The sequence below is a fragment of the Macaca thibetana genome, chromosome 5, assembly GCF_024542745.1.
Source record: "Macaca thibetana thibetana isolate TM-01 chromosome 5, ASM2454274v1, whole genome shotgun sequence".
Classification (NCBI taxonomy): Eukaryota; Metazoa; Chordata; class Mammalia; order Primates; family Cercopithecidae; genus Macaca; species Macaca thibetana.
In genome coordinates this window covers 120,811,335-120,832,346 of record NC_065582.1, presented here as the reverse complement: position 1 = coordinate 120,832,346, position 21,012 = coordinate 120,811,335, and the positions used below count along the sequence as shown (strand labels likewise).

Here is a 21,012-nt window from a genome sequence, read left to right as displayed (position 1 = left end):
TACTTTACTAGGTGCTGTAGGAAGAAAGAAGATATAGAAGAGAAATTGCCTGCCCTCTTTAAAAAAATAATAAATATTATAATCGCATCTTCTTACCTTTATCCAATGAAACAGTTAACACAGACATGTCCAAGAATGATAAAACCCTTTGGAAATTACTTTTCAAAAGAAGTTATCATTTTAGAAATGTAATATTGTATTATCTATTTCTCTACGTACATGAAGTTTGAACTATTGCTCATATTTTCACTTTGACCCAAACTTCCAATCCTCAAATCCTTTGTAGAAGGAAATATCAAAAGTATTTCTCTTAGGAATAAGATGTCATTGTAAAATTAAGCTTTTAAAATTTCTTCTTAATTTAAATTGCTCCAGGTGCGTTTGCAGAGGGCATTCCTCAAATCATGCATCATAAATTTTGTTTAGTTTGGAATACAATCTCCAGAAATTTGAAAAATATTAATAATGATGTAAATCAACACGAATTAATTTTTAAAAGCCATTTGCAAGGATAAATTGTATTCTTTTGGTTTTGCAAGAGTCTAATTTCAGTTCTCATTATTACATATCTAGACATCCTTCTTGATGTCAGGCTTCCCGATAGCTTCCTACAGCGTGTGGGTGCCACCTAGCGGCCTAACTACAGAATACACTGAAACAAGGGGAATCCATTTTTAACACAACCCTGAGAGTAGTTTTAAACGTACTTATATCCTTGCTTAAAATTCAAGGTTTTCCTCAATTTTGTTTTTTCCCAGAGCATTTTGTTAAATGAAACAAAAATAGCTTTCGTAAAATATTTAACACTATCAATTCACGTCAGTTTTCATATTTTTGCCAAGAGCCTAAATTTTATCAGTTCATACTCCAATGTTATTCAGATCAATAAAGTCAAATTTTTCCTCGCAATACCGGTTTTCAAGGTAATTATTGTACAATATAGAATTTATATGAGTAGCTATATACAATGAAGAAAGACTTGGTAAAATCTCACCATTAACACGCCGTACGTCATGGTACCAGTCCTAACTTCATTATGGTCTAGATTACTTAAAAGCTGTGTCTCTTAACAGCTCAGTAATAATTTACCACAACTAAAATCATGAAGGTGGCCAATATTACGCTTTTACTCTTCAGTTTTGTTATCCAGGCAGTTAGCAATTCAGTATCACACTAGATGCAGCAGTGAGGCACTTTCCAGGATATTTTCTCTATATCTTTCCATCTCAGCCCAAATGAGTCTAACAGGACGATTAGCCATGCATGAACTGTAAACACAACAGCAAGGGGAGAAAAATATCTGCAATCGTCTCAAAATAGAGGTCTGAACCCCAGTTTAGTTGCATCACTAGACTATACACTAACACCTGGATCTCATTCCCTTCAAGGATTTGCTATTTGGGAAAGTCTTAGATGAATAAAACCTTTTCTGCCAATTGTTTGAACTCTTCATTCCCTCCCATTCCACAGCACAATTATTTTACTACATAGGCATGCTGATTGTTATTAAATTAATTTTCATCCTAGAATCAAGTTTTAAAATAATTTATAATAAATTGACTAGTAACATTTTTCCCATCTTCCCCTTCTTTGTGGATTATCATACCATAATGTCAAGCAACTGGGTGATTTATATTTTATTGTTATATATTGACATCCTCAGTAACACAATGTTAAATAAATATTTGCTTTAATTCGCTTAGAACAAGTACATTGCATGATGTTTGTATAATTATTATAGGTCACAAGAAAACAGAATCTTCTTCACATTTATCATAGTAAGTTGTTTGGAAATGAAAAGAAAGATATATCTTGGCTTCTTTCTGGATTTCCTTAACTTAGTTCCCATACTTCCTAAATGATGAAGTGATTGGTATTCAGCTGTCTTTGCTTGATCTTTCATAATGAATATGATCATTTCCCATATTCCACTAAGAAAAAGAAAAACACCGAATAATTTCCTGTGCCAATAAAATGTAGGGGATGTTTTTCTTCTTATATTTTCTTTCACTCCTTGTTCTGCACCTTGAAAATGGATATTTGCTGAAATGAGAGGAGCTCAGGAACTGAAGAAAAGGAGTTCTTCAAATTGTATATATGCGTTACAAATTTGTGTCGACAAGTCAAAATTCTGACGACAAAACTTCTAGAGAACAAATGAATGCAGGCTGTAATGTAATATTGTATTATCTACTTCTCTATGTACATAAAGTTTGAACTATTGCTCACAGATGACAGAGCTGATCTGGCAGAAGCAGGATGCTTATGTGTGGAACAGAGCTGGGAAGAAAATATATGCATCAAGCAAACAGTTTAGTGAGATCAGTCAAATCTAGCTGTTTTGCAAGTCTTCTTCTCCAATTCTGTATCTCTAAAAATGGCCTATACACACCCCCCCAAAAAATGTGATCTGTTCCATTAGGCTTTTCTCTCTTAGATACCAGTTTTGGAAGTAATCCAGTCCCGTAAGGCCGTAACTCTAGTATAAACACCAGGCTTATTGGGTTTCGCACATTCATCTCCCCAGCTCACTATTCCAGCAAGGTACCAGATATCTCTAGCATCTGAACTAACCAGTGGTCCTCCAGAGTCACCCTAAAGGAGAAGACAGAAATTAGTAATTCATAATTCAGTTCATTACAGAGGAATTGGCTATTTTTCTAACTTAAGAACATAATGAAAGGGGTAATTTTCAAAAGTATTCAGTGTGTTCGCATGCATAAGTGATTTTCTCCATTTATGTCAGTTATCCACCTAAAAGAGGAACTCCAATACCTTGAAAACTGATGTAGCCTCAAGGTTCAAAACAATGAGATTGAAAGTTCCATCTCTTTGAAGAACTGTACTCTTAACTCACGTGATACATCTGACAAAGTAACTCCCTAGTTATTTTGTCTATATTCTTTATTAGTGTAACATAACCCCCCAAAAGGGAGTGAAGAGTCTATTACTGATTAAAAAATAATAATAATAAAATAAAACTTAAAAAAAAAAAAAAGACATTAGAGTCAGACACCAGGGTTTCTCTCTCAAGTTTGGCCTTTCCAAGCTGGCTAAAACCTTTAATTTATTTATCTGTAAATGCTCCTAATAATACCTCCCTGTGATGAGTACTATGAAGATGATGTAAGACAGTGAATGTAAAGTGCTTAGTCTAGCAAAAGGCAGAACTTAGGAAATGCATATATAAAATCACAAATTCTAATTATATCCTGCAAACTCTGGAATTTTGCTTCTTTATATGGCTTCTAATAACAAGGTACTGGCTGATTATCCCTCAAGATCCTGGAACCTCTAATTATTTTCCACCCATTAAGTATTCACACTCTATGAAGTTCTTAATTGATTAAAATATTATTGCATTAATTCGTATAATTCTTGTTTAATAAAAACATAGAACTAGGTTAATTTTTTCCAGGTTATTAAGAAACCTGAAACTCAGAAACATTAAGTAATTTGCTTGAGATCACGTGCTAATCAGTGGCAGACCTTGAATTTGAATCCAGAGTGATCTAATTCAGAAGGCCATGCTTTTTTCCCTACATTATGCTAACTTCCTTGTGAATTTTCTTTTGTCCATTTAAAAAATTAACATCATAGTAAATTTGAAATAATACATTTGTGATTTTAAATCTAACCAATAAGCATTTACTGATACCCTCGTAGACAGGAGGAGATATAAAAAGAGTATTATAAACACGTGGATCTTGTCCTCTAGGAACCCGCAATCTGCTTATAGAAATAAGATATGCCACGTAAAGCTATTCGAAAATAAATAATTTTGATAATAAAATCCCAAGTCTATATGCAGGCAGAGAAAATCAGGATAGAGAAATAGAAGATACAAGAGACAAGAAAGCTTAAATCAGCATAAGAGACACGAACAAATGAGTCTGAGAATAAATAATTCTTTTAAAGAGATAGCAATGTATCTAATAGCATTACAAGCTGAAAGTAAGGTGACGTCCAGTAAGTATCAAATATAAAAAAAAAAATAGAGTCTATTCTACCAGCACTAATTAGCACACATTTGATTAGTGAATGGCAGAGTTATGTCAGAAGATGGAAATTATGATCGTTTATATGTGCTTTTTTTTAGGCAAGGGAGCCAGAATAATGGCAGTAGAATTATAAACTGCAGAAGAAAAGGAAAATCCTTTCAACTCAGCTATTGCACAGGCAGACAACTCTAGGGCACTGGTTTAAGAAAACGCCTGAGTTCCTGTTCCCAAAACTCCCTCCCCAGAGAGATGTATCCCAGCTTTGTATCAGTTTTAGGTTGTGTTTCTCTCTGCTCAGGACTACACTTCCCTGTGTATGTTGCCTTAGCACCAGCAAACCTATGTTTCCACATTATTGTTTCTGTGCATTCTAACATACCCCCAGTAAGCCACCAGACCTTGGGCATTCTGCCTACCTACACTGTGCAAGCTACTTTTAAAGGTACAAATTATTATATTTGTTAATTCTTCAGTTAAAAAGTTGCATAGCTTTGGAGGGACCAGTCTGTCTCTAACCCCATTTGTCTCATTAATCCTGTTATTTTCAGTGAATGGTTTAGTGAGAAACAGAACAGGAAGTGTATTCAGGAATGTGCATATCACAACAGAAACTTCTAAAATTGGAAGTAGGAAGCCAAACAGGAAGCCGTGGAAGTATTAAGACACAAAGAAATGAGAGAACAGATTAGAGTGTTAACAGAAATAATAGAGGCATAAGAAATAAACATGAAAGATATGGTAAAGTGGGAAAATAGTCTAGGACTTAGCTGAATACATGTGGAGGAAACATAAGAGTAAAAAAAAAAAAAAAAAAAAAAAACCCTCTAAGAATAGCGAACCCTAATAATATGAGCGAGAAACTTAAAAACCCAGGCAACATTTCATGATACCTGTTAAGTTTCAAATGGCACATATACAATTTTTCATTTCGTATTTAGAACTTAAAATATATAAATAGAGATCACTTTGAAGTAGGTAGAAATGTAAGACTAAATACGGGCAAGAGTTGAATTCTGGAGACATAGATTTGGCACTCATTAAGGTGATAGCTGAGTTCAAAGAAAAGATGGCTTCTTCAAGTGAGAATATAGACAGCAGATAAAAATTTTATCTGAGATCTGAATCTTGAAAATAGCCAGGTGGAGAGAGAGAGAGAGAGAAAGATTAATCAAAGGATAGAGCCAGCAATGAGTAGATGGAGGAGGAGGAAAGAAATCAGCAAATTTCAGAATTACGAAATTCAAACAAGGGATATGTTTTAGAAAGACAAGGTCGCCAAATACCACTGAGATGAGAAACAGTAGGAGATTCAAGGAAAAATTTTTACATATGAGGTTATTAATGGTTTTTGTGATATTAAAATATAAAGAGCAAGGCAAGTGGGAAAAATTGTGGATGCTAGACATGAACATTTTTTAAACAGAGGCTGGGCACGATGGCTTACACCTGAAATCCCAGCACCTTGGGAGGCTGAGGCAAGTGGATCACCTGAGGTCAGGAGTTTGAGACCAGCCTGGAAGCTAGGAAGGAATTTTTCACCAACATGGTTAAACCTTGTCTCTACTAAAAATACAAAAATTAGCTTGGCATGGTGGTGATTGCCTGTAATCTCAGCTACTCGGGAGGCTGAGGTGAGAGAATGGCTTAAACACGGAAGGTGGAGGCTGTAGTGAGCAGAGATCGCACCACTGCACTCCAGCCTGTGTGACAAGCATGAAACTCCATCCCTGCCCCCAGAAAATGGGTGCCATGTCTTTCCAGAGATAAGAAAGTAGAATATTGTAATCACAGGGCAAATTTGGCTTCTCTTCTGTAGCTCACAAAGTTTGTAAAGAGTATACCTCTAATATCACCATCAAAATGGTATTTTTGAATGGGGACATTTTCAGATGAAAGTATATAACATCTGGGATTAACTTCAAAATAGATTTAATATTTTGGTGGGGGAAGGGGATGAGGGGATTGTGTCAGGGTATGTACGGATAACGTAAGGTTGGCCATGAGTTGTAAATTTTTGAACTAGGTGATGAGTACATGAAAGTTCCTTATTTTATCCTCCCTATTTTTGAATACTATTGAAATTTTTATAATAAAAATTATAAAATAAAAGATTAAGAGGGCATACATCTGTTCCTCTGAAATTTTTAGGAAGGACATTACTATGGAGACTATAGAAAGCGAGATAGTTGATAAAGAACATAACGGATGATCATAAATGTAAAAGTAAAAGTGCATGACGTTTTCAACAGTTTCAGGAAAGTTGGAGGCAAGTAGGATGATGATGATTAAGACAAAAGAAGGTCTAGCGTAATATCTAAACCACCAATGATTCTATGACCATTAAGAAGACAAATAAAATACAGGTTATTCTCATTATTCATAGTAGTTGTGTTCTATGAAGTCACCACAAACACTGAATTAATGATTATTGAGTCCTCGTTCTTAGGAGAAATACAGGGTTGGTTTTCCAGGAGACTCTCGTCACATTTTTGTCAACTGCTCAATACATAAACAGATTTCATGCGTGTTTCTGTTTAAAGACATTCTATTTAATATGCACTGTTGATTCATTAACATTAAACTCACAGTAAACACTGCTATAACTTATAACTAAACAAAGCTTACCAAATATACATATTTTCTCCATATGGCACATCACAACCTTCTTGCACTATGCTTTGACACAACACTTGGGGACTATTTTAAACAGCAAAATCACCAGCAAAGTAATAAAAATGTGAAAAATGTAGTACTATGTAGACCAAGAAAAGGACACTTGTTTACAGTATGAGAACTGAAACAAAAAGGCACGGTATCATATTTTTCAACCTCAGGTAAGAATATACTCATTGAGTAATAAGATATTTTGCCACTCTGTGCATGCTTGTGAATGATCATAAAAGTGCCTTGAGTATTGATTTGGGGGTTACAAATAAATATTAGTGAGTAGGTGAATTTGAAAATATGAAATCTGCAAATAACAAGGATCAAGTATATTTTCAAGTGCATCTTTTAAGTTGAATTCATTTCAGGAGATTGAACTACAGAATCAATTTCAATTTTTAGGAAGGAATTTTTAGTAGAGTGTGGTAATGGGACCAATCTACTTTGTTCTGTGTGTTCCTCTAGGAGCAATTAGGGCCTCAGAGCAGAAAAAGAAACACAATGAAGTGAATCTAAACTTGAGAATTTGTCAGAGTATAAACAAAGGTCAATTGAATAAAATAATTTAGTGTAGCAAACTGAACATTGCTAAAACGACTAACCCAAAGGTAAAAGTTGGTAAAGAACTATAGTGATGCCAACAGTGAATTAAATGAGGTGGAGCAAATGAAGGCAATACACATACAGTGTTCATGTGAAAGCATGAAAGGAATAACATAAAAAATTGAAAAAAAAAAAAGGTTAGAAATTAATGGTACCATTTTGTGAATACAGATTAGAAAGCACACAGAATAACATGGAATTCTAAAGAGAAATATAAGGCTTTGAAAGCACATTAAACAAAAATTCTGTCAAATCACAAAATGAAAATTATAAGAGCATTTAGTGACACATACAAGGAACCAGTTATTGGCCCCCTCCATGATTTTGTCAGTGATGCACACGAAGACATAGAGGTCAAAATTTTGTATCCACCAAAGGTACAAAATTGGTGGCACTAGCCAAACATTGGAAAACAAAACCTGGATTCAAAAATATGCAAATGCTCCAGACCAATATGGAATAGACTTACTTATTCTTTTTTCCCCAGCTAAACACAACTAAAACAAACCAAAAAATACCCAAACATTACAAATAAAACAAACATAAAAAGACTGAAAATTAGAGAGAAGAAGACAGGTAGGTTCAGAAATACAGGACAAAAGGAATGATACAACAGTGAGCGCTCTGAATTTTTTTTTTCTTCATATAGCATGGACTTGAAACTGAAGAAGTCAGCAAACTGGCAACCTGCCAACAAGTGCAGGTTTTTTAAAAGGCTCCAAGAAAATCCTGCTCTCCTTAGTAAAACAACCAATAAGAAGACAACTTGGGAAAACAGCAAATCCGGGAAGACAATAAATCCCAACTGAAGAGGCTTCCACGCTTACCAGGCTGTAACAAGGCCCAATTCCCTACGAGATTGATGTCAGCATATGCTGAATAGAGACCAGGTGCAGTGGCTCACGCTTGTAATCCCAGCACTTTGGAAGGCTGAAGCAGGAAGATGACCTGAAATCAGGAGTTTGAGACCAGTCTAGCAAACATAGCGAAACCCCGTCTCTACTAAAAATACAAAAATTAGCCAGGCGTCGTGGTGCTCGCCTTTAATGTCAGCTACTCGGCTGAGGCAGCAGAATCACCTGAACCCAGGAGGCAGAGGTTGCAGTGAGTTGCAGTGAGCCGAGATCACACCACTGCACTACAGCCTGGGCAACAGAGAGAGACTCCACCTCAAAAAAAAAAAAAAAAAAAAAAAGGAGGATACTTAAAAATATATATATATATGCTGAGTGGGAAGCATGAACTACCAACCAGTAAGAGGAATAACTCTCCCCATCTACTAGAACCATCTCTGAGGGGATGTAGTGGGAAGTCAAGTCTCACCACTGCCAAGCAGTAATGAAATCACTACCCCATGATGTCAGTGGAGGCAAAAGGGGAGCAGTAACAAAGTACCTTCAGCCAGAGTGTTATCAGAAGAGGCCTAACCTCCATGCAGTAGTAATGAGGCATTAGTCCCTCACCTGAGTATCAAAGGAAGCTGAGTGGGAAATGAGGCAATTCCTTCATACATCCCCCTCCCTCTGCATCGCAATGTCTGCTGAGGCATGGTTAAACAGAAAATTTAAATAAGGTCTAGAGTTTTAAATAATAATAATTTAATTTTTTCAAATTATTATTTCATTATTTAATCAATACTAAAACAAGATGGCCGACTAGATACAGACAAGAAGACCTTCTCCCAATGAAGGACCAGACCATCAAGAAGATTGGCACACTCTGAACAAATTTTCAGAAAGAAGGCATTGAGAGTGGATGGAAGGAGAATGCGGACCCCAGGCTGAAAGGGGAGGCAGCTGGTAACCCTGCACAGGGTTGCCAAGCACCAGAACTTGTTCCTGGCCTGGAGAGGCTCCTGGGGAAGGGACGAGTTAAATGGTCATGGAGTGGTCAACTCATACCACAGACCTCCAGAATCTTAGCTGCCAGAGACCCCTCATCCCCCATGGACTTTTGAGGTGGCAGGGAGAATGGCCTGGAGAGTTGAAAGAGACTGAATTCTGGCCTGCACGGAATCCACAGGGTTTGGCATGAGAATGGCTACAGCAGAGCATGGCCATGGGTGCCCATCCCCCAAAGCTCATCATACATCTCTAGGTGGATTTAGTCTTTGTTGATGGACAGACCTGGACATCACAGGGCTCTCTTGCTTGTGGGATGGGAACAGCCTGATGTGAGCCCTCGCTTGTTGGCTGGCCTATGCCAGAGGCCCTGCCTGGCCACACAAATTTGCATCACTGCCTCAGTTGCCCAGCCAAGGCATTTTTTGAAAGCCTCAACCATTGCTATTTTGGTGGCAGACTCTGCCTAACAGCTGGAGAGCTACTAAAGGCAGATCCCTGTCAGTAAGCACCCACCAGCATGCACTCACTGGCAGCCTCCACATGCTGCTTTGCTATCATGCATTTGCCTGCAGCCTCCAGCACTGGTGCATGCATGCACACTGACCCCATCACCACCCCACCACCAGCACACATGTCTGTGCAGGACTTGCCACTAACCCACCGCCAGCACATATGTGTGCATAAGGACCCAGACTGACCTACTGCCACCCCGCCAAAGTGCCTTTGCCACCACAGTTTTGTTGCCAGTGGACCAGGAACACCTCATTCCCTCCAACACAGGAGGTAGTTAACCTCTAGGGGCTAAAGAAAATAGCCTCAGACCTGGTCCCAATTTCCCAAGGTTACAGCCTGGTATAGCATGCAGCCCAGGAGTGCGGAGCTAAACCTCGGACCCCTGAAATCATCCAAAAGTGAATGAAATTAACTAAGCACAACTAATACCACAATCAAACCACAAAAGGCATTAAAGAATATTAAAGTAAAAAGCTCCATACAAAAGACAACAACTTCAAACACACAGAAGAGAAAGAACCAATGCAAGAACTGTGGTAACTCTAAAAGCACGAGTATCTTCTTACCTCCAAATGACTGAACTAGCTCCCCAGCAATGGTTCTTAACCAAACTAAAACAGCAGACATGGAATTCAGAACACGGACGTCAATGAAGATCATCGAGATTCAGGAGAAAGTCGAAACACAATCTAAGGAATTTACGGAATCAATAAAATAATACAAGAGCTGAAAGATGAAATTGCCATTTTAAGAAAGAATCAGGGCCGGGCGCGGTGGCTCACGCCTGTAATCCCAGCACTTTGGGAGGCCGAGACGGGCGGATCACTAGGTCAGGAGATGGAGACCATCCTGGCTAACACGGTGAAACCCCGTCTCTACTAAAAATACAAAAAGATTAGCCGGGCGTGGTGGCGGGCGCCTGTAGTCCCGGCTACCCGGGAGGCTGAGGCAGGAGAATGGCGTGAACCTGGGAGGTGGAGCTTACAGTGAGCCGAGATCGCGCCAATGCACTCCAGTCCGGGCGACAGAGTCTGTCAAAGAAAGCAAGCAAGAAAGCAAGCAAGGAAGGAAGGAAGGAATCAAACTGATCTAGAGCTGGAAGGAAGGAAGGAAGGAATCAAACTGATCTAGAGCTGGAAGGAAGGAGGGAAGGAGGGAAGGAGGGAAGGAGGGAGGGAGGGAGGGAGGGAGGGAGGGAGGGGGAAGGAAGGAATCAAACTGAAGGAAGGAATCAAACTGATCTAGAGCTGAAAATCTCACTACAAAAATTTCATAATACAATGGGCAGTATTAACAGCAGAATAGATCAAACTGGAAAACAATTTTAGAACTTGAAGGCCAGTTCTTCAAATCAACTCCGACAAAGAAAAAGAATTTTTTTTAAATGAAGAAAATCTCCAAGAAATATGGAATTATATAAATATGCCAAATATACAACTCAGTGGCGTCCCCAAAAACCGGGGGGAGAGAGAGAGCAAGCAACGTGGAAAACTCATTTATGAATATTGCTCTTGAAAACTTCCCCAACCTTGCTGCAGAGGTCAACATCCAAATTCAAGAAATTCAAAGAACCCCAGAGATACAACATACAACACACCCATACTCCAGACACGTAGTCAATCAGATTCTCAAAGATCAACATGAAAGAAAAAAATCTTAAAAGCAGTAGAGAGAAGGGACAGGTCACGTACAAACGGGGTGCTATCAGGATAACAGCAGAACCTTCAGCAGAAACGTTATAAGCCAAAAGAGATTGGGGACCTATACTCAGCTAGCATTCTTTTTTTTTTTTTTTTTTTTTTTTTTTTTTTGAGACGGAGTCTCGCCCTTGTCACCCAGGTTGGAGTGCAATGACACGATCTCAGCTCTCTGCAACCTCTGCCTCCCAGGTTCAAGCAATTCTCCTGCCTCAGCCTCCCAAATAGCTGGGATTACTGTCGCCCATTACCACAGGTGGCTAATTTTTGTATTTTTAGTAGAAATGGGGTTTCACCATGTTGGCCAGGCTGTTATATTTGGCATTCTTAAAGAAAACAATTATAATCAAGAATTTCATATCCAACTAAGCTAAGCTTCATAAGGGAAGGAGAAATAAAATCATTTTCAGACAAGCAAATGTTAAGGGAATTTATTACCACCAGACTTGCCTTGCAAGAAGTCCTTAAAAGAGTGCTAAATGGCCGGGCGTGGTGGCTCACGCCTGTAATCCCAGCACTTTGGGAGGCCGAGGCTGGCGGATCACAAGGTCAGGAGATCGAGACCACAGTGAAACCCCGTCTCTACTAAAAATACAAAAAATTAGCCGGGCGCGGTGGCGGGCGCCTGTAGTCCCAGCTACTCAGGAGGCTGAGGCAGGAGAATGGCGTAAACCCAGGAGGCGGAGCTTGCAGTGAGCCGAGATTGCGCCACTGCACTCCAGCCTGGGCGACAGAGCGAGACAACGTCTCAAAAAAAAACAAAAAATAAAAAATAAAAAATAAAAATAAAAGAGTGCTAAACATGGCAACAAAAGACCATTACCTGGCCAAGCACGGTGGCTCACGCCTGTAATCCCAGCACTTTGGAAGGCCGAGGTAGGCAGATCACCCGAGGTCAGGAGTTCAAAACCAGCCTGGCCAACATGGCGAAACCCCATCTCTACTAAAAATACAAAATTAGCCAGGTGTGATGGCATGTGCTTATAATCCCAGCTACTCAGGATGCTAAGGCAGAAGAATCACTTGAACCTGGGAGGAGGAGGTTGTAGTGAGCTAAGATTGAGCCTTTGCACTCCAGCCTGAGCAACAAGAGCAAAAGTCTGTCCCCAAAAAAAAAGCCATTACCTGACACCATAAAAAAGAAATTACATAGCCCACTGACACTATAAGCAACTATACAATCAAGCCTATAGAATAACCAGCTAACAACACAATGGCAGCATCAAATCTTCACATATCAATATTATAACTTGAATATAAACAGGCTTAATGCCCCATTTTGAGGGACAGAGTAGCACATTGGATAAAGAAGCAAGACCCAACTGTATGCTATCATCAGGTGACCCATCTCAAATGCAATGACACTCATAGTCTCAAAGGAAAGGCATAAGGAAAGATCTACCAAGCAAATGAAAAACAAAAAAGAACAGGGGTTGCTATTCTTATTTCAGACAAAACAGACTTTAAAACAACAATAATTAAAAAGGACAAAAAAGGGTGTGACAAAGTGATAAAGTGTTCAATTCAACAAGAAGATTAACTATTCTAAATGTGTATGCATCCAACACTGGAGCATCCAGACTCAGAAAATAAGTTCTTAGAGCCTACAAAAAAGAGACTTAGAGAAATACAAAATTATAGTGGAGATTTCAACACCCCATTAAAGGTGTTATAAAGGCAGAAAACTAACAAAGATATTCTGAAACTAAACTCAACACTTGACCAAATGAACCTAACAGATATCTATAGAATGCTCCACCTAACAACAAGAAAATATACATTCTTTTCATCTGCATATGTATGGCACACACTCTAAGATCAACCATGCACTTGGCCATAAAGCAATTCTAAACAAATTTTTAAAAATCGTACCAATCACACTCTTAGACCACAGTGCAATAAAAATAGAAATCAATACCAAGATCTCTCAAAATTATACAATTACATGGAAATTAAACAGCCTGCTCCTGAATGACTTTTGAGTAAAGAATGAAATTAAGACAGAAAGCAAGAAATTCTTTGAAACTAATGAAAATAAAGATACAACATACCAGAATTTCTGGGACACAGGTAAAGCAGTGTTAAGAGGAAAGTTTATAGGGCAAAATGTCGATATCAAAAAGATACAAATATTTTAAGTTAACATCACCCCTCGAAGAACTAAAAAAAGATATAAATATCTTAAATTAACAGCATCACACCTCAAAGTACTAGAAAAATAAGAGTAAGTGAATCCCCAAACTAGCACAAGACAAAAAATAACCAAAATTAGAGCTGAACTGAATGAAATAGAGACACAAAAATCCATATAAAAGGTCAATGAAAACAAAAACTTGTTCTTTGAAAGAATAAATAAGATTGATACACTGCTAACAAGACTAACAAAGAAAAAAAAAGAACTTTCAAATAAACACAATCAGAAATGCCAAAGGGAAGAGAAATATTTTTTACAAAAAATTCAAAGATGATTGTAAACACCTCTATGCACACAAACTAGAAAATCTAGAAGGAATGGATAAATTCTTCGAAACACAAACTCCCAATATTGAACCAGGAAGAAATTGAATACCTGAGAAGACCAATAAAGAGTTCCAAAATTGAACCAGTAATTTACAAAAAAAACAACCAACAAGGAAGGTCTGGAACAGAGAGATTCACAGCCAAATTCTACCAGATATATAAAGAAGAGCTGGTACCAATTATATTGAAAATACTCCCAAAATTCTAGAAAAAGAGATGCTTCCCTAACTCATTTTACAAAGGCAGTGTTATTCTGATACCAAAACCTAGAATAGACACAACAAAAATAGAAAACTTCAGGACAATATCTTTGATGAACATTGATGCAAAAATCCTCAACAAAATATTTGCAAACAAAATATTTGCAAACCAAATCCAGCAGCACATCAAAAAGCTAATCCACCACAGTAACGTAGGCTTATTTTCTAGGATGCAAGGCTGGTACAACATATGAAAATACATAAATATAGCCAGGCACGGTGGCTCACGCGTGTAATCCCAGCACTTTGGGAGGCCCAGACATGTGGATCACCTGAGGTCAAGTGTTCAAGACCAGCCTGACCAACATGGCGAAACCCCATCTCTACTAAAAATACAAAAGTTAGCCAGGCATGGTGGTGAGCAGCTGTAATCCCAGCAACTCAGGAGGCTAAGGCAGGAGAATCACTTGAACCTGGGGGACAGAAGTTGCAGTGAGCTGAGATCGTACCACTGTACTCCAGCCTGGGTGACAAAGCGAGACTCTGTCTCAAAAAGAAAAAAAAAAAAAAAACACCTTGAACAAACTAGGCATCAGAGGAACACACTTCAAAATAATAAAAGTCTTCTATGGCAACCCCATAACCAACATCATAATGAATGGGCAAAAGCTAGAAACATTCCCCTGTGAACCAGAAAAGACAAGGATGTACACACTCACCATTGTTATTCAACATAGTACTGGAAGTTTTAACCAAAGCAATCAGGCAAGAGAAAGACATAAAAAGCATCCAAATAGAAGAGAGGAAGTCAAACTATCTCTCTTCACAAATGACAGGATTCTATACCCAGAAAACTCCATAGTCTCTGCCCAAAGGCTCCTAGAACTGATAAACAACTTCAGTAAAGTTTCTGAATACAAAATCAATGTACTAAAATGAGGAGCACTTCTATACAACAATAACATCTTAGCTGACAGCCAAATCAAGAGTGCAATCCCATTCACAATTGCCACAAAAAGAATGAAATACATAGACATACAGCTAACTAGGAAGGTGAAGGACCTCTACAATGAGAATTAAAAACACTGCTGAAAGAAATCGTAGTTGAAGGCCAGGTACAGTGGCTGATGCCCATAATCCCAGCACTTTAGGAGGCAGAGGCAGGAGGATTGCTTGAGCTCAGGAGTCCAAGGCCAGCATGAGCAACATGGCAAGACTATATCTCGACCAAAAATCTAAAAAATTAGCCATGTGTGATGGTGCATGCCTATAGTCCTAGCTACTCAGGAGACAGGTGGGAGGATCACTTAAGCCCAGGAGTTCAAGGTTACAGTGAACTACAACTGTGGCACTGCACTCCAGCCTGGTCAACAGGGTAAGACCTTGTCTCAATTAAAAAAAAAAAAGAAAAGAAAGAAAGAAATCATAGTTGGCACAAACAAATGGAAAAACAGTTTGTGCTCATGAATAGAAAGAATCAGTATGGTTAAAATGGCCACACTGCTCAAAGAAATTTACAGATTAAATGTTATTCCTACAAAACTACCAATGTCATTTTTCACAAAATTAGTAAAAACTATTGTAATATTTATATGGAGCCAAAAAACAGCCTGAGTAGCCAAAGTTATCCTAAACAAAAAAACAAAGCTGGTGGCATCACACTACCAGACTTCAAACTATACCACAAAGCTATAGTAACCAAAAGATCATGGTGCTAGTACAAAAAATAGACACATAGACTAATGGAATCAAATAGAGAAGCCAGGAGTAAAGCTGCATGTCTACAATCATCTCACCTTTGACAAAGATGACAATAACAAGAAATGGGGAAAGGACTCCTACTCAATTAATGATGCTGGGGATAACTGGCTAGCCATATGCAGAAAATTAAAACTGAACCCGTTTCTTTCACCGTATACAAAAATCAACTTGAGATGGTTGAAATACTTAAGTGTAAAACCTAAAATTATAAAAACTATAGAAGAAAACCTAGGAACTACCATTCTGGACATCAGTCTTAGCAAAGATTTTGTAACAAAGACCCTAAAAGCAATTGCAACTAAAACAAAAATTGACAACTGGGACCTTTTAAACTAAAGAGCTTCTGCACAGCAAAATAAACTATTAACAGAATAAATAGACAATCTACAGAATAGGAAAAAATATTAGCAAACTATGCATCTAACAGAGTTCTAATATCTATAAGAATCTATAAGAAATCTTAAATCAACAAGCAAAAAACAAACAACTCCATTTAAAAATGGGGAAAAATAACATAGATATAGTTTGAATATTTGTCCCCTCTCAAATCTCATGTTGAAGTTTAATCTCCATTGCTAGAGGTGAGGCTGGTGGGAGTTGTTTGGGTAACGGATCCCTGATGGTGTAGTGTTGTCTTTGCAATAGCGAGTGAGCTGTCACAGTATCTGGTTGTTTAAAAGCGTGTGGTACCTCCTTCCACTCTCTGTCTTGCTCCTGTTTTCACCACATGATGTTCCTCCTCCCCTTTCACCTCCCACCATGATTATTAACTTCCTGATGCCTCCCTAGGAGCCAAGTTAATGCTGGCATCATGCTTACTATAAAGTCTGAAAAGTCATGAACCAATTAAACGTCTTCTCTAATAAATTACCCAGCCTCAGATATTTCTTAATAACGATGTAAGAACAGCCTTACACAGAAATTTGGTAACTATGAGTGGGGCATTGCTATAAAGATATCGGAAAATGTGCTAGCGACTTGGCAACTGAGTAACAGGTAAAAGATGCAAGAATTTGGAAGGCTCAGAAGACAGAAAGATAAGATCAAGTCTGAAATTTCTTAGAGACTGGTTAAATGGTTGTGACCAAAATGCTGATAGTTATATCGACAGTGAAATCCAGGTTGATGAAGTGGAAAGTCTTATCTCAAATGAGACTATGGACTTCAGACTTTTTTTTTTTCCCTAGATGAAATCTTTCTGTGTCACACAGACTGGAGTGCAGTGGTGCAATCATGGCTCACTGCAACCTCAACCTCCCAAGCTCAATCAATCTTCCCACCTCAACCTCCCAAATAGTTGGAACTATAGGCATATGCCACAAAGCCTAGCTAATTTTTTTAAATTTTTTTGTAGAGATGCAGTTTTGCCACATTACCCAGACTGGTCTCAAACTCCTGGGGTCGAGAAATCCACCCACCTTGACCTTCCAAATGCTGGGATTATAGGTGTGAGCCACTGCATCTGGCCAACTTTGAACTTTTGAGTTAAAGCTGGAATTAGTTAAGACTTTGGAGGACTGTTAGGAAGGCATAGTTGTATTTTGCAATGTGAGAAGACATGAGATTTGGGAGTGGCCAGGAGCAGAGTGATATAATTTGGCTATTTGTCCCCACCCAAATCTCATGTTGTGTTGTCATCCCCAATGCTGAAGGCAGGACCTGGTGGGAGGTGTTCAGATCATGGGAGCTGGTCAGGGGAGCCGATCACTCATGGCTTGGAGCTATCTTTGCAATAGTGAGTGAGCTCTTGTGAGATCTGATTGTTTGAAAGTGTATGGCACCTCTCCTACCACTCTACCCCTCTTGCTCCTGCTTTCACCATGTGATGTACCCGCTCCCTCCCATTTCACACTTCACCTTCTGCCATGATTGTAAGCTTCTGCCATGATTGTAAGCACCACGCTGCCCATAAAGCCGGCAGAATCGTGAGCCAATTAACCTTTTTTCTTTATACATTATCTAATACTGGCTTTTTGTTTGCTTGGTTTGTTTGTTTGTTTTTGGAGACAGGGTTTTGCTCTTTCACTCAAGCTGGAGTGCAGGAGGTGCACTGCAGCCTCAACGTCCTGGGTTCAAGCAATCCTCTTGCCTTACAGCTTCCAAGTAGCTGGGACCGCAGGCGCACACCACCACACCGGCTAATGTGTATATTTCTGGCAGAGACAGGATTTCACTATGTTGCCCAAGCTGGTCTTGAACTTCTGAGCTCTACTGATCCACCTCCCTTGACCTCCCAAAGTGCTGAGGTTACCGATGTGAGCCACCATGCCAGGCTCAGGTATTTTTTATAGCAGTGTAAGAACAGCCTAATACAGACAGGAACAGACATTTCTCAAAAGAAGACATACAAGCAACCAACAAACATATGGACAAATGCTCAACATCACTAATCAGGGAAATGGGAAATGAAAAACCACAATAAGATATCATCTCAAACCAGTCAGAATGGCTATTATTAAAAAGTCAAAAAACAGCAGATGTTGTTGAGGTTGTGGAGAAAAGGGATGCTTATACACTGCTGGTGGGAATGTAAATTAGGTCAGCCACTGTGGAAAGCAGTTTTGAGATTTCTCAAAAAAATTAAGACAGAACTACCATATGACCCAGCAATCCCATTACTGGGTATATTATACCCAAAGGAATACAAATCGTTCTGCCATAAAGACACATGCATGCATATGTTCCTTGCAGCAATTTTCACAATAGTCATGGAATCAACCTAGATGTCCATCAACAGTGGACTGGATATAGAAAATGTGGTAAATATACACCATGGAATGCTATGGAGCCAGAAAACAAAATGAAACCATGGTTTTTGCAGCAATATGGATGCAGCCATGCAGCCACAGGCCATTATACTAAGCAAATGAACGCAGGAACAGAAAACCAAATACCTCATGTTCTCACTTGTAAGTGGGAGCTAAACACTGAGTACATATGGACACAAAGAGAGGAACAATACATACTAGGGCTTACTTGAGGGTTGAGGGTGGGAGGAGTGTGAGAACCAAAAACTACCTATTGATTATTATGCTTACTACCTGCATGATGAAATAATTTGTACACCAGACCCCAGCAACACACAATTTACCCATGTAACAATCCTGCAGATATAACCTCTGAACCTAAAATAAAAGTTGGAAGAAACAAGTAATTAATTAAATAAAATAATATAAATTTAAAAGCATGATATAACAACAATAACAGAACAGAATAAATAAGAATTAGATGCCCAGGATATATCTGAATATAAATCATCATACAAAGAAATAGAAAAAGTTTTAACTTGAATGAGCAAAGGCAATCAGCAGGTACCAACATTGAGATAACACAAATGTTGAAATTATTTGACAAAGATTTTAAAGCAGCCATCATAAATGCATCTCCATGAGCAATTGCCATCATGTTTAAAACAAAGGAAAAGAAATAGGAAGTGTCAACAAAGAAATAGTAAATATAAAAAGAAGAATCAAAGAAAAACCCTGGAACTAAAAAATATGATAAGCATAATTCAAAACTCACTGAACAGACTTAACATAAGAATAGAGAACACAGATAAAAGGATCAGTAAACTTGAAGATAAATTGATAGAAATTACCCAATCTGAACAACAGAGAGAAACTAGGGTGGAAAAAAAAATAAACAGAAGCTTAGGAAACTCTGGGACTATAATAAAAGAGTAAACATTGCTATGGTTAGAGTTCCAGAAGGAAAGAAGAAAGAAGGTGGGGCTGAAAGAGTATTTCAAGAAATAATGACTGAAAATTTATCAAACTTGACAAAGGATATAAATCTACATATTCAAAAAGCTGAGCAAACCTCAAACAGGATAAGCTCAAAGAAATCCATGCCAAGATACATAATCAAACTTCTGAAAACTAAAGACAAAGAAAAACTCTTGAACACAGAAAGAGAGAAATGACACCTCATCTATTGGAAGAAAATAATTCTAATAGCAACACATTCCTTGCAGAAATCACAGAGGCAATGATTTCAATGCTGAAAGAAAAGAACTGTCAGTGCCAAATTATGCTTCAGTAATGAAGAAGAAATAAAGACTTTTAGAGACAAAGAAAATCTAAGAGAATTTTTCATCAGCATACCTATACTGAAAGAGTGGCTAAAGGAAGTTCCTAAAACAGAAATGACTTTTTTTAAAAAAAGGAATCAGGAAAGAGGAAAGAACAAATCTATAGGTAAATAGCCTTTCCTTTTCCTCTTATGTTTTCTAAATTACATTGGACAGTCGAAGCAAAACATTGTCTTCTGTGGTTCTCAAAATATAAAGCAAATATTTAATATTTATATTTATTAATATTTAATGTTTATGTTTATTAATATTTAATATTAATGAGGGAAAAGCAAAGGGATTTAAGGGGAAGTAAGTTTTCCATTCTATACTTCAGCAAAACTAGTAAATTTTCAATACACGTAGACAGTCATGTTATATATGTATATATAAATAAATACATATTTATATATGTATTTATATAATAAATAAATACACATATATAATAAATAATAAATATATAATAAATAAATACACATTTTTATATATATATAAAAAACTCAGAGGAACCACTAAAATTTTTCTACAAAAAAGAGCCGAAAATACCAATAGATGATCCAAAATTAAATTCTGTTTAAAAAGCTACTGTAACTCTATTTATATAACATTTTGAAAACTGAAAAATTATAGAGATGGAGAATAAATTAGTGATTGCCAGATGTTAGCAATAGTAGGAGGAGGGAAAGAGGTAGATCTTTGTGGTGATAGAATAGTTCTTCATCTTAACTCTAGTGGTGGTTACACAAATCTACAGATACGATAAAATGCCATAGAATTAGACACATACTTTGTACCACTGTCAGTTTCGCAGATCTTATATTGAACTATAGTTATGTGAGATGTAATCATTGAAGAAAACTGGGTGAGACGTTGTGACTCCTCTGTACTATCTTTGCAACTTCCTGCAAATATGTAATTATTTCAAAGAAAAGTAAACAAAAAATTATGCAACATACTAATGGGCAAAACTGTTTACCTGGCATGCATCTCTTTTTCCTTTTAAGGAGCCAGCACATAACATTCTAGGAGTTATGGCGCCATTGTAAGCTTGAGGTTCATTGCAAGTTGTAGTGTCTATGAGAGTCACCTGTGCTTGTCGAAGATGATTTTGACTGCTACCTAAAAGAAAAAAAAAAAGGC

General features: G+C 37.8%; 1 protein-coding gene across 1 annotated transcript in view; it reads right to left on the bottom strand.

The window, feature by feature from the left end:
- Positions 1–1,622: 1,622 nt before the first annotated feature.
- The window catches only part of LOC126955135 (transmembrane protease serine 11E), a 50,362-nt gene continuing 30,972 nt past the window's right edge, over positions 1,623–21,012 (bottom strand). Inside the window, exons 9-10 of the mRNA XM_050791415.1 lie at positions 20,849–20,987; positions 1,623–2,595 (exon numbers count right to left, since the gene is read on the bottom strand). Coding sequence (XP_050647372.1) covers positions 2,434–2,595; positions 20,849–20,987 — 301 coding nt within the window. The 3' untranslated portion in view covers positions 1,623–2,433. The remainder of the gene's footprint in view (positions 2,596–20,848; positions 20,988–21,012) is intronic.